General features: G+C 33.3%; 1 protein-coding gene across 1 annotated transcript in view; it reads right to left on the bottom strand.

Annotated features, from left to right (window-relative positions):
* Positions 1-1,014: 1,014 nt before the first annotated feature.
* The window catches only part of PRKAA1 (protein kinase AMP-activated catalytic subunit alpha 1), a 70,827-nt gene continuing 58,002 nt past the window's right edge, over positions 1,015-13,839 (bottom strand). Inside the window, exon 9 of the mRNA XM_074205924.1 lies at positions 1,015-8,115. Coding sequence (XP_074062025.1) covers positions 7,871-8,115 — 245 coding nt within the window. The 3' untranslated portion in view covers positions 1,015-7,870. The remainder of the gene's footprint in view (positions 8,116-13,839) is intronic.

Raw genomic sequence — 13,839 nt, 5'->3', positions numbered from 1 at the left:
ACACACACACACACACACAAAGAGAAAACTCAAGAAAAATAAAGTTTTAAAAACCCAACATACTTCAGTCTATATTCAAACATCACCCTCTCTTTGAGATAGATGATATTCTTTATCATAAGTCCTTCAGGGTTCTTTTGGGTCACAGCATTCTCAGACAAATTAGGTCATTCACAGCTGATCATCCTGCAATACGGCTGTTACTTTGTATAAAGTACATTTCCCATTGCACCTGCTCATTAAGTTTTTTTTACTAAAACCATCCTGTTCATCATTTTCCATGACAGAACATTTCATTCAATCACATATCACAATTTGTTCAGTCATTTCTCAAATGTTGGCATTCCCTCAATCTCCACTCCTTGCCACCAGAAAAGAGCTGCTATAAATATCCCTATACATATAGATTCTTTTTCTTCCCATATTTCATCTCTTCTGGAATACAGACCCAGAAGTGACACGGCTAGGCCGAAGTGTAAGTATGGTTTTATAACCCTTAGGGCATGGTTCCAAAGTGCTCTTCAGAATTGTTGAATAATTTCACAACTCCTCCAACAAGTGCATCAATGAATCAGTCTCCCTACATTCATTCCAACATAAGGTAGAGGTTTCATAAACTTTTTTTTTGTGGCATAGACAAGTTTAGCGGTAAGATGAAATCTATGGACTCCTCTGAGTAGTGTTTTTAAGTGCATTAAGTAAGATACATAGAATTAAAAAGGAAACAAATTGAAATAGATTTGGAGCTATTATTAAAAACCAAATTCACAGACCCCACATTAAGAACTCCTATTATAAAGGCTCTTTCTAGGAGAAGGAAGAAGAGGAGAAAATACATTGAGAAATGCATTTGATGTAAAAACAAATCAATATTTTGTTTAAAAACAGAATAAAGAAGAGGAAAAGCTAAAGAACATAAACTAAAAAATAAAAACAATGAAAGCTTTGACAAGTTTCCTTTCTTATATAGAGAACTAATTCAAATGGTAAATTCAAATTATTAATAGCATATAAAATGCTCTAAATTATTAATAGGGAAATAGAAATTCAACTTGAGAATCTTACACTCTTCAGATAAATAAAATTTACAGAAAAAAGAAAATGCCAAATTCTAGGGAGGATATGAGCACATAATAACCATTCTGATATAGCTATAAAAGGAATCAATTTGTAATCATCCTCAAAAAGTTATTGAAGTATGAATAATTTTTGACTCAGTTATAATAAACACTACTAGATCTATATCCCCAAAGATATCACTGAATGAGGAAAAGAACGCAAATATAGGAAAATATTGATAACAGCTCTATTTTGTGAAGGCAAAGAATTAGAAACAGAGTGGGTGTCCATCAACTGAGAAATAGCCGATCAAGTTAATGTAAGGTATGAACCATGATAAATGGATGGAATACTAGTGCACTGTAAGAAAAGATGAAGTGGACTATTTTAGAGAAACCTAGGAACATAAGTGGGAACTGAGTCAAGTCAAGTGAATAGAACCAGAACGTTTTTCAACAGTATTGTACATAAAAACTTTGAAAGACTCAAAACATGATGAATGCTATGATTTTTTTTAAATCAGATAAAAATCAGGTCTCTTCTACAGCACCTTCACCCCCACTGAGAAAGGAAAAAACCAAAATTACTACATATGAGTAGAATCAAAACAAATTCTGCATTGATTCCAGAGCAGAGTTTTCAAACTGACTTGAAAAAATCCTGAGTACAGCCAGAATCTGATTAAAATGTAATTGGAAAATGTTAAAAAAAAATACAGTAAAACAGATACAAATGTGCAGTTTCCCCAGTCAAAATAACAGCAGGGATCCATTTCTATTTAAGTTTGACACCACTAGTCCACGGAATTCAAGATGAAATATATTACCTATCTCCTGACAGAACGGTGATATGAGACTCTGTAGATAGTGACAATTTGGGGGGAGAAGGGGTATCATCAAGGCAAGAACCTGTTTTGATTATACATGTTCATAATAATGGTTTTATTTTTTGCTTTCTCAATCAGGGGTAAAGTATGGGGGGAGAGAAAAATGATTCACTGATATAAATAATAAAAGTATAAACTAAACAGAATTTGAATGTCATTTGATAGAGCCAAGACTTATCTGTCAGTCTTACCCAAAACAGTGATTTTTTAAGAGCTCAAAGCATCAGCCTGTTACAAGAAGTGATTTATTCAAATTTAGAGGTGGGTTAAAATTGAAAAATTAAAACAAACAATTGTTATATTAACAAAAAAACCCTACAATGGATCAAGTTTTAAACTCAAAAACAGATCTTTTTTTTTTTTTAGGTTTTTGCAAGGCAAATGGGGTTAAGTGGCTTGCCCAGGCCACACAGCTAGGTAATTATTAAGTTTCTGAGATCAGATTTGAATCCAAGTACTCCTAACTCTAAGGCCGGTGCTTTATCCACTACACCACCTAGCCACCCTAAAACAGATCATTTATTTGGAGATTGAAATTCTCCATTTATCCTTCCTTCTCTGTGAAAGAATAACCCTATGTTATTGGGGAATGAGGGGAGGTCTTCAACATAGACAAATTATAAGTTACTGGTAAACTGATTTTTTCACAAACACAATTCTTACTTATGGCAGTATTTGGATTTACTATTCCAATGCATCATTACACTTGAAGGCCAGTAGAGCACAACTTTCAGAAAGTACATAACCAAGCTGGATGCCAACAATAAGCTCCTCATGAGAGAATTTGTGGAGTAACTAAATTTTTTTATTCTACTGAAAAACATTACTTTAAAACAAAAAGGCATACTTTGGAATGGCTTCTTAGTAAAGATTAACTTTATATATAGTCAAATTTTTTTTTCTTGTAACATATTTTGATTGTCAAAAGCTCACTATTCAAAGATGAATAATGATTAATCTCCTGATTCTTTGAAGTGGCAATCGCTCATAACCAACCATGATTAATACAAAAGGTTCAACAATTTTCCTGCTGCTTCTCTTTCTTCCACCTCAATCTTTCAAATTACCAGTCATGATTCTGGTGCACACATGTGATTAAATGATTTCTTTCATTAGGCCTACTGCCTATTGAATAAAATTCAACTCAGCCTGTTATTCAAGACTACCATCCAATTCTGGAAGTCTTTTTTTTTTTGTTTTGGGGCTTTGTTTTTTTTTGGGGGGGGGTTGTAAGTCAATGGGGTCAAGTGACTTGTCCATGGTCACATGGCTAGGTAATCATTAAGTGTCTCAGATCACATTTGATCTCAGCTCCTCCTGACTCCAGAGCCAGTGCCCTATCCACTGTATCACCTAGCTGCCCCTCTGGAAGGCTTTCTAGTCTTATCACATACTTTCCTCCAAATACTGACATTTCTAAAATTGGACTTTTTTTTATTTCAATTTGTACTTTTCAGACTGACTGAAAATAGGTAATACATACTGCCAAATAAAAACTATATAATTTTTTCTTATTTTAACACATTCAAGTTTATCATATTCAGTATTAAAAAAAAACACAAATGACCTTGTTTGCAGCAATGGTATGTGAAGGGTTGCAAAAGATTCTCCCATTACCAATGGACAGCAAGGTCAAAATTATTAACAAGAGCAGCAATAACATAGGACTCAACTGTAAGGGAATCATTCTCATTTGGAGGAATTATTATTTTTTCTTAAACCTGAGTGAAATTTATCATATATTGTAAAGGAAAATAAAGTCATATGCTAAGAACAAAGAATACTATTTAAGTATATCCAACCTTTCACATATTGGATGAAAGCTCAGTGGATAAAATAACAACAAATAACTATTTAAATCCCTGTAAAATGACAGTTAACTTAAATCTTGTTATCATCAGTGATATCTTCATATCATTCTCTACATAAAACTCACATCAAAATGTATAATAATGGTATTGCTATGAATAATAAAGTTTTAAAAAGCAAATATTTGAAATATGTGTAGCAAAAAATTTAGGGTTTATTTTAGGTGGAAAAAATAAATGTATGTGTATAGAGATATAAATTATCTATCTATTTTATCTGACCTAGTCACCCAACATATCCTATATATCTGCAACATTCAAAGATGGCTAATTCTAGCATTTGAGACAATTTTTAAAAATCAGAGCTTAACTGAAGCACACTAAAACTTTTGAGACATTCTGTATGGCAAATTAACAGTGATTTAAATCAGTTTTTAAAATATGATTCCTAGTCTTCCTATTCAAAGATTATATTAAACTTAATATACATGATATAGAAAATAATGCCTATTTCCATCAGTTAATCTCAAAAGATGCACTGTTATCATTTGATTACTGATTTATGTACCTACAGCTTATTAGAAATATACCTAGAAGCAGTTCAAATGAATAGAATAGTATTCTTTTCCCCGAAATTTGCTTTATGGGTAACTATTATGAACAAGGATAAAATGTTTCAAATAAGAGAAGAACATAATTTTGAAAGGTTAAGATAAACATAGCAACTCAAAAGTCACTACAAGGTTAAAAGGTTGGCATTGCATGTTAGACCTGATAGTCTCTTTAGTACAAATCTCAGTAAAAATCAGCAGAATATCATTTCTAAAATTGTGGCTAACCGCTAATTAGCACAGACTCCATTAGGCAGCATAATTAAAGCAACATGCAACAGTAACAATTAAAAACACAATATATTAAGTCCTAGTATAGTGGTAGTGGCTATAATTTCATTCTATACATTTCTACTGTTTTAAGCTGTTCTTGATTTTAAATGAATTAAAATTTTATTATATTTAGTTACAAGGGACAAAATCATTTGCACACAACTTCAAAACTGCAAAAGTAGGGGTGGCTAGGTGGCACAATGGATAGAGCCCTGGAGTCAGGAGTACCTGAGTTCAAATCCGGCCCCAGACACTTAATAATTACCTAGCTGTGTGGCCTTGGGCAAGCCACTTAACTCCATTTGCTGTGTAAAAAAAACAAACAAACCTAAAAAAAAACCTGAAATTAATAAAAAGTATTTTATATTTAGATACATTACAGCTACCAATAAGCATTTTTCCCACTTGGTATTACCAGTTATTTCGAAAGGAATTAGGCACAATGTTCATAACAAAAGAAAAATGATCACTGTGCTATAATGTACAGTGGCTCTAAAGCAGAGTAAATAGTTTATTTGAAAATTTATGCTGAAATACACTCCAGTCAAAACATACATGAAAATTCTCAGAATATTGCACCGCAAAGATCGATTTCTACCTTGCTATCATTTTATAAAATGTTGCATGTAGAATTTCAATTTATCAATGAATATGATGAGAAATCATAATAAAAAGGAAAGATATGTCAAGGTATTTTCACACTGGTGAAAACTTGGGAGAGGCAAAGTAAGAAAAAGATACATACAAATAGCATATATTTAACCAAATCTTTTCTGTTTTCATTCCCAAAAATGCTAATCGGATCTCTGAAGTTCAGTGAAGCCTGCAGCTTACACCACATTATCTTGGCATCAATTACTATAATATCAAAGACAACAGTATATAAAAAGAGGAAATCATTGTAAAAAAAATCATCCAAAATCTTTAACTACACACACTTCAAGAAAAAAGTAGAACAAAAAGATGGAGTTATATCTAAATGAAATCACATTTAAATTAGACAAGTAGTATAAGCTTCTGTTTCCCCCAAACACAGTATAAAAATTCCTCTCAATGAGAAATCATCTAGTTTAATGGCAAAATCTTTACATGCCAGAAAAATCTGCATTATATTTAAAACTATATATACAATACATTTGTGGCAAAAACCTATACATCTTCCAGCTGTCAAGACAAAGTAAAAAACATGTTTGCATTAAAGCACAAAAAAATATAAATTGCTGAAAAGATATAAAAAAAGATTAAAAATCTTTTGCATCTTGACTTCTTATAGGTCTTCAACATTAGTTAGAATTTGCAGACTACAATAGATTGTGAAAGTTTTGATGCAACTTTGACATATACAACCAAAAATTCATTCCATTTCAAAAAGATTCCAGCTTATAAAGCAACAAACTGCAATAAAGTCTGTGCGTTTATTATACTATTTATACAAGTGCAATATTAAAACATTTTTAAAATAAAACTCGATTGCTAGAAGGGTTCATAATAACTTAAAAGACTGTATAAGAATTGAATTTTATAAGACTAATAAAGTATTTTGGAAATTCTATTTAATTGGTTCCTCTTCCTCTAGGCAAATAGTGACATTATAGTAATGCCCCCTGTATGTAAACACAACCCAAAATCTTCAACTTTTAAAAATAATCTTTTGCTAATCTCTGAGGACATTATGTTTTACTTGAAGAGCATGTGTCAAAATAGTATTCTAAATATGAAGGGCCATAAAGAAAATTTAAATTTATATAAGTAGATATATTAATACTTTGTACAGAGTCCACATTTAAAGTTAAGTACAGCAAATGATGGACATAAAGCAATGTCATGATTCTTTTCACTCAGTGCATGTTACTAAATTGTTGGAGTTGAACTCACAACTACAGTAACCATTTATGTAAGCTATCATGATATTCAAATTGGACACACTATCATCTGATTAGGCAACTATGCATTGCATTTGCCTAAAGCAAACTTAATAAGTAAAGTATTTAAATAAAGGAAAGAAATACTTGGGATATGGAATAGTGCTATATTATCCACAAAAAAATCAAATTGAAAGCAACATATATAAGGCAAGAATATTAGATTCAGCATTTGTTTGTATTTATTAGCATACACATGATATCAAATTCCTCTAAAATGGCTTTAAATTTGTAATTACCATAGCTATGTGACACCATTACTGAAAAGGAAAAAAGAATATTTTGAGATATAGAAACAGGTCTCTAAAAATCAGATCTTGAGGTGGTTAATGCTATTTTAAAAAAATCAATCAAAACCTTGAAATAGTTTGGGAAATTCAGAAGACTGAATTTTTTTCACGCTAAATTTCATCAGACAAATAAACCCCCCCAAATATCTGGGCATTTTAAATATGCTGTGTAGGTGTTAGCTGCATTTTCAATTTAAAAGAGATATATAACCAAATGGTTAAAGAATCATGCTTAATTTAATAATGAATTGTAAAGATACATTATAAAAAGTAGAATATTTTTAAAATTGGGAAAGCATTGCCCAATGTCATATTTACAGTGTATGCCAATTCATCCCTTATGACAGAAAGAGCAATTTTTATGTAGAAAGTATTAGCACTTACTATTAGAATGAATTCAGTGCCAAGGGTATAATGAATGGAGAAGCACTATCTGTGCTCAGACTTCTCAACCTTAACTCAAATGTGTTTATATTTTATGCCTCTGAAGGAACAAGTTTCAATCATATTATGAGATAATAGAAGGGATATAGATACAATTGTTCAGACTGTTAAAATTGTTGGATGATTGATTACTTAAAGGACAAGCACTTAAAGGAGTTGAAAAACGATCACTTCTTTAATTTTCTAGGGACTAGTAGGCAGGTTTTATTGACTTACATTTTGAAACAAATATTTAACAAAACATAAGAGAAATATAAAGGCCTTTGAGGTAAACAGTAATATTCTACGAAGCCCAGTGTGCAGCAAAATATCCAAAACTCAAGTGAGTTTGAGAGACTTAGAATTCATTGTGCCTTTTGCATTATATACCATATACCTGTTGAAAAATGGACAATAAAATAATCACAATTCATTTCTTCATGTTAGCCTATTAATCACCTTCCTATCTCTGTGCAAATTGCATTCAGAAAGGGCTATTCTTCTCAGTGCCATAATTATAACTTGATTACAAATGGAAGCATTTGGCTATGATTTATGCATGCTTATTGCTGTGAAAGAAATAAGCAAACTTTTATGTTTACTGTGCAAGAATTTTAATAAGATTTGCACACATCTCAAAAAACTCTATTGTATGACTTCCTGGCCTTGGGGTTAAGTCAACTGTAGAAGAATCAAGTGAAGTCACTGATGAGGTAAGGGAAACATCTGAGGATCTTCCTTGAGCTTCAGCATCTGAATCATTCTTTTGGCAAGATCGATAATTGCTCACAGAACCCGATCTTTGTGGCGTAGTAGTTCCAGATTTGGCTTCAGCAATTTCATCTAGAAAAGGAAACACTTGAACTAAATTTCAATTCATCACATTTTGAAGATGAAAAAGTTTTTGTCTATCAAGATTACACTTGATAAGTTTGTCAGAAAAATATGGGAAAAAATATTTTTTTCTGAGCTAAGTCATCCTCAACCCATCAGTGCTTCCCCCCAAAAATGAATTTCTGTATTCACTAGCCAGAGCCAAGCATAGCCTGCAGCTACAGAATAGTTCTGTTCTATACAAAGCTAACTGGGACTGAACACACACACACCCCCTAGTTTCAATAGCACCAAAAGAATTCTTGAAAACTCCTAGCAAAATTAGGAAACAATTTTTGCAACTAATATTTCTGATAAAGGACTCATTTCTAAAATATACAAAGCACTGAGTCAAATTTTCAAAAAAAACAAGCCATTCCCCAATTGACAAATGGTCAAAGGATATGCAGAGAAAATTTACAGCTGAGGAAATCAAAGCAATACATGGTCAAATGAAAAACTGCTCCAAATCATTACTTACTAGAGAAATGCAAATTAAAGCATTTCTGAGATACCACCTCACACGTCTCAGACTGGCCAATATGAACACAAAGGGCAATTATCAATGTTGGAAGGGATGTGGGAAATCTGGGACACTAATACATTGTTGGTGGAGCTGTGAACTCACCCAACCTTTCTGGAGAGCAATTTGGGATTATGCCCAAAGGGCAACAAAAATGTGCATACCTTTTGACCCAGCAATACCACTACTGGGCTTATACCCTGAAGAGATGATGAAAAAGGATAAAAACATCACTTGTACAAAAATATTCATAGCAGCCCTGTTTGTAGTGGCAAAAAAATTGGAAATTAAGTGAATGTCCTTCAACTGGGGAATGGCTTAACAAACTGTGATATATGTATGTCATGGAACATTATTGTTCTATTGGAAAACAGGAGGGAATGGGAATTCAGGGAAGCCTGGAAAGATTTGGATATACTGATACTGAGCGAGATGAGCAGAACCAGAAAAACATTGTACACCCTAACAGGAGCAAGGGAGTGATGATCAACCCTGAAGGATTTGCTCATCCTCTAAGTGCAACAACCAGGAACAATTTTTGAGCTATCTGCAATGGAGAATACCATCTGTATCCAGAGAAAGAATTATGGATTCTGAACAAAGACCAAAGACTATTATCATCAAATTAGAAAAATAAAGCATTATCTTATTATGTTTACTATCTCATACTTTATTTTCCTTCCTTAAGGATATGATTTCTCTGTCATCACATTCAACTGAGATCAATGTCTAACACGGAACCAATGTAAACAACTAGCAGAGTGCCTTCTGTGAGGGCTGGGGGGGAGGGAAGTATGAATGGGAGAAAAATTGTGAAGCTCAAAATAAATGAGGTCTTTCTTAAAAAAAAAAGTTCCTAGCAGCAAGATCATTTTCATTGTAAGATTCTTTATAAGAACAATTACAATTTTAAATTAAATTAAGAAAAACCCTAAAATAAGAAATATAATTTTTTAAAAGAACAAAATAAATACTAGCAATTCAATCTTATATTTATTTAGTCAGCTTTTCCTAATAAAATTCAAGCTGTAGACAAGAATGAAAAGAGGAAAAAAGTCTTGTATAGATAGATATATCTTTCCTTTCCTGGGTCAGCTAATATAATGCTAGACGAGTAGATAATCAGCTAATTGGATCACAGTCCATCATCCCTATTGCAAACAAAATTTAAAGGTAATAACAGCCTGCTGATGGTAGATTAATAGTGTAATATGTGCACACAAAGGACTATCCATTTCTACAATATAAAATAGATCTGTATTATGTAGCAGTCCTGCACACGTTTAGAAAAAGGCATTAACATGTCTTTCCAAAATTAAATTGGCTCATAAAAACTTAACATTTTCAATTGATGGACTAATATAAGAACACTTAAAAATTTTTTTAAAAAATCTTTATTGCTATGAAGAGAGAAAACAAAAATCTATAATCTACAAGTCAGTTATACAACCTGGTGAAGTCAGGAGGACCTAAACACAAAACCTACTTCTGATACTAACTTTCCTTCCCAATAGTGCCCCAAATTTAACTTTACTCTTTTTTTTTACTCCCCAAACCCCAGCTCCCCTTCCCTATTGCTATTTACATCTTGCCAAATCCCAAATCTAGACTGTTCTCACCTTAGGCTCCCATGCCCCCATCCCTCCAAATCATAACATCTGAACATGATCCTTACTTTCCTCTAGTTTCTGATGAAGAGATGAGCCTTCTCTAAAAGGGCAAACCTTTTACAACTATTCTTGATTCTATCTCTTCCTGTATTTTCTAACAGATAACCCATACTATCATGCCTTCTGTCTCTAATCTTCAATATTTCTTTATCTATTGGTTCTTTCCCTGATGCCCACAAACATGTCTGGGTTTTCCCATATTTAAAAAAAAAACAACCTCAGCAGATCCTATCATCAGTGCAAGCAATTGTCCTTTCTCTCACTTTCCTTCTTCAGCCAAATTCCTTGAAAAGTGATCTACTTTCAAAGCTTAAACATCCTCTCCTGTAATTCTCTTTTACACCCAAAGCAATCTGGCTTCTGACATCACTCAACCAAAAATTTTCTGTCTCCTTTGCTGTATTATCCTCCAAATGTCTGTTTTTCAAGTCTCTGTTCTGGGACCTTTGCGTTTTTCTATTTTCTCACTTTAGTAATCTTATCAGTTCCCATGTATTCAGTTATCAGATGATGTCCAGATCCACAAATACCCTTCTACCCTAGTCTCTCTCTCTCTCGAACTCCAATCATACATCACAACTACATATTGGACATATAAAGTTGAATATTCCATAGCCATATCAAATAAAGCATAGCCATGGCAAAAATTATTCTTCTCTCCCAATCTACCTTGCATCTAAATTCCCTATTACTGTCAGCATCATAAAGTTTACAACTTTGGTAATAAGGCTCCTCCTCATTTTCAACAATTCTAGTTTGCACTCTCATCATCTCTTACTGGGATTTACTGCAAAAGCTTATTTAGTTTCCTTTCCCCAAGTCTCTCCCATTCTAATTTGTCCTCTGTAAAATCCCCAAGGCTATTTTCCAAAATTTCATTATTTAATGAATACCAGTGGCTCTCTATTACTGTTAGAATATAATTCAAATTCCTCTAGCATCTAAAGTTCCTAACAACTTGGCCCCTTTCTACCCTTTCATCTACCCTTATACATTACTTCCCTCCACTTATTCTATGGTCTAGTGATCACTTACTTGTCTGTACCTAATGCCTAGAATCCTACATCTTTTGAAATTTCTGTTTTCCTTCAAACCTCTGCTTAGATACCAACTTCTACAAGAGAACTTTCTCAATTCCTCCAACTGTGTCTTTTGTCCCAAAGCTACTATATCCTTTAGGAGAATTTAAGTTTTTTGAGGGCAGGCATTGCATTGCTTTACATCTAATGTCCTATTTAGTACTATATTATTCTTCTTTTGGCTACAATCTATTTTAAAAACCTAGGCTCTAAATCCATATTTCCACTGACAGTCACAGAATTTTTGCTCAGCAAAAGAGTATGGTTGCAAATAATGTTTTGCAACAGTTAAAATTTCTTTAATGGGGCGGCTAAGTGGCACAGTGCATAGAGCACTGGCCCTGGAGTCAGGAGTACTTGAGTTCAAATCTGACCTCAGACACTTAATAATTACCCAGCTGTGTGGTCTTGGGCAAGCCACTTAACCCCACTGCCTTACAAAAACTAAAAGAAAACAAAAGAAAACAAAAAAAAACTTCTTTAACAAATGATAAACTTTATTTGTATTGATATTCTATTTTTCAAGGCCAATAGCTGATGTACACTTGAATGCTATCTTCTCATCTTTATCCTTTCTAATTTACAATGACCTTCATCCTAAGTAGAGGATAGACTGCTCTGTAGTTTCTGGGTCAAATAATATGGGAGTTTTCCAGCTTTTCTAAATTTTAGAAATTATTATTTTGACTTAGTCAACTTCATTTTTTAAATGGTATCATTTGGCAATGACTGGAACCATTACCTTCCAGCACTCTTCTTGAAGAAACTATTTATAATAGTTTATAATAGGACTGAAGATTGTGAGCACCAATAAGCCCATGATCTCTTCCAGGTCTGTCAGTCAGTCAACATACATTTATTAGGGACTACTATGTGCTAAGCATTGTGCTGAGCATCATGAATACAAAGAAAAGTCAAATCAGTCCCTGCCCTTCAGAACAAAAGACACGTGAAGATGGTTTGATACGCAACCTAAACGGTCAATGAAAAGTAATCTAAGGGGAGAAGTGACTGAGGGAAGAACAGGGAAAGACCTCTTGTAGGAGTTGGGAACTGGGTTGGGTTTTGAAGAAAGACAAAAATCAAGAGGTGAAGGAGAAGGGTCAGAAAATTCCAGGAATTTTGGATAGCAGGTGTAAAAGTATTCAAACAGAAGATGGAATATTGTGTTTAAGGAACAGCAAGTAGATCAGTGAAACTGGATCACTGTGAAGGAAAAAAAGCAGGAAGAGTTTTAAAGGTCAAACTGAAGGATTTATAGTATGTTTTGGAAGTAAAAAGGAGCTACTGGATTTCATAGTTAGAAATATGTTTTAGTAAAATCACTCTGGAAGCTGAATGAAGGATAGAGTAGGGTGAGGCAGGGAGACCTTTTAGAAAACTATAGCAATAATTCAAGTGAAAGGTGATTATCAATCTGGACTAGAGTTGCAACTGTGTGAATTGAGAAAACAAGAGATGTTAAGATGAGTTTAAAAAAAAAAAGACTGCTTTTGTGGAGTGAGTGATCCTCTGATCACTCAGATGAGGATAAACAAAAAGGTTAAAAGTATGGGAGATCCAATAGTGTGATCCTAGAAAATAAAAAAAAAAATTCCAAAGAGGTAAGGGTTTTGGGAAAAGATAATGAATTCTGTTCTAGACATATTGAGATTAAGATGTGTGTGTGTGTGTGTATACACACACACACACACACACATGGAATGACTGGTGATATGTGAGCGAGGTTCAAGAAGACAAATTATGGTGACTATAAAGACTTCAAAATGATATACACAGAGGTGATCATTAAGCCTATAAGAGCTGATGATCCCCAAAGGAGTAAAGAGGATCCAGGTCAAAGCACTGAGAGACATCAGTGATTAGTACACATATAACATGGATGAAAATTCAGCAAAAGTGAGTGAAGAACAGCAGAACAGTAAACAAGGCAAGAGTAAAAACAGAGAGAGAGAGAAGATAATATCTGGGAAGAAGATTCTGTGAAGAAAGGAGAAAGGTCATTAGATATGGCAATTATAAAATCATAGGTAACCTTTCCATTGCAACAATCTGATGTTTTCAAGTAGTTCCCTCCTTTCCTAGGCCACGAAAGAATTAAGACAACCTTTCTAAAATTTTCTATTATTAGCTGGATCTAAATCTAGCAAATATCTTTCTATTTTTGATACCTATTAGTACAAAAAATAACAAAGAAATGCTAAAGATTGAGATGTATGTATGATTCAGAAGGAAGTCACTCTCCTTTGAAGTCCCTTAACCCTCTTTTTCCTCCTTTCCTTACCATCCTCTTTAGTGTATCTAAAAAAAGATTTGGTAGGAGTTCCAAAATAGGAACTGCAGAAGTAGAAGCATATTACATGCTACTATGGAGGAGGGAAAGAGTAGAGTAATATTAACCTGTAAGCACAAACAACAATTA

The sequence above is a fragment of the Macrotis lagotis genome, chromosome X (genome assembly GCF_037893015.1).
Source record: "Macrotis lagotis isolate mMagLag1 chromosome X, bilby.v1.9.chrom.fasta, whole genome shotgun sequence".
NCBI classification, from domain to species: Eukaryota; Metazoa; Chordata; class Mammalia; order Peramelemorphia; family Peramelidae; genus Macrotis; species Macrotis lagotis.
The sequence above is the reverse complement of the archived record's forward strand: the minus strand, read 5'-3'. Positions and strand labels throughout refer to the sequence as shown.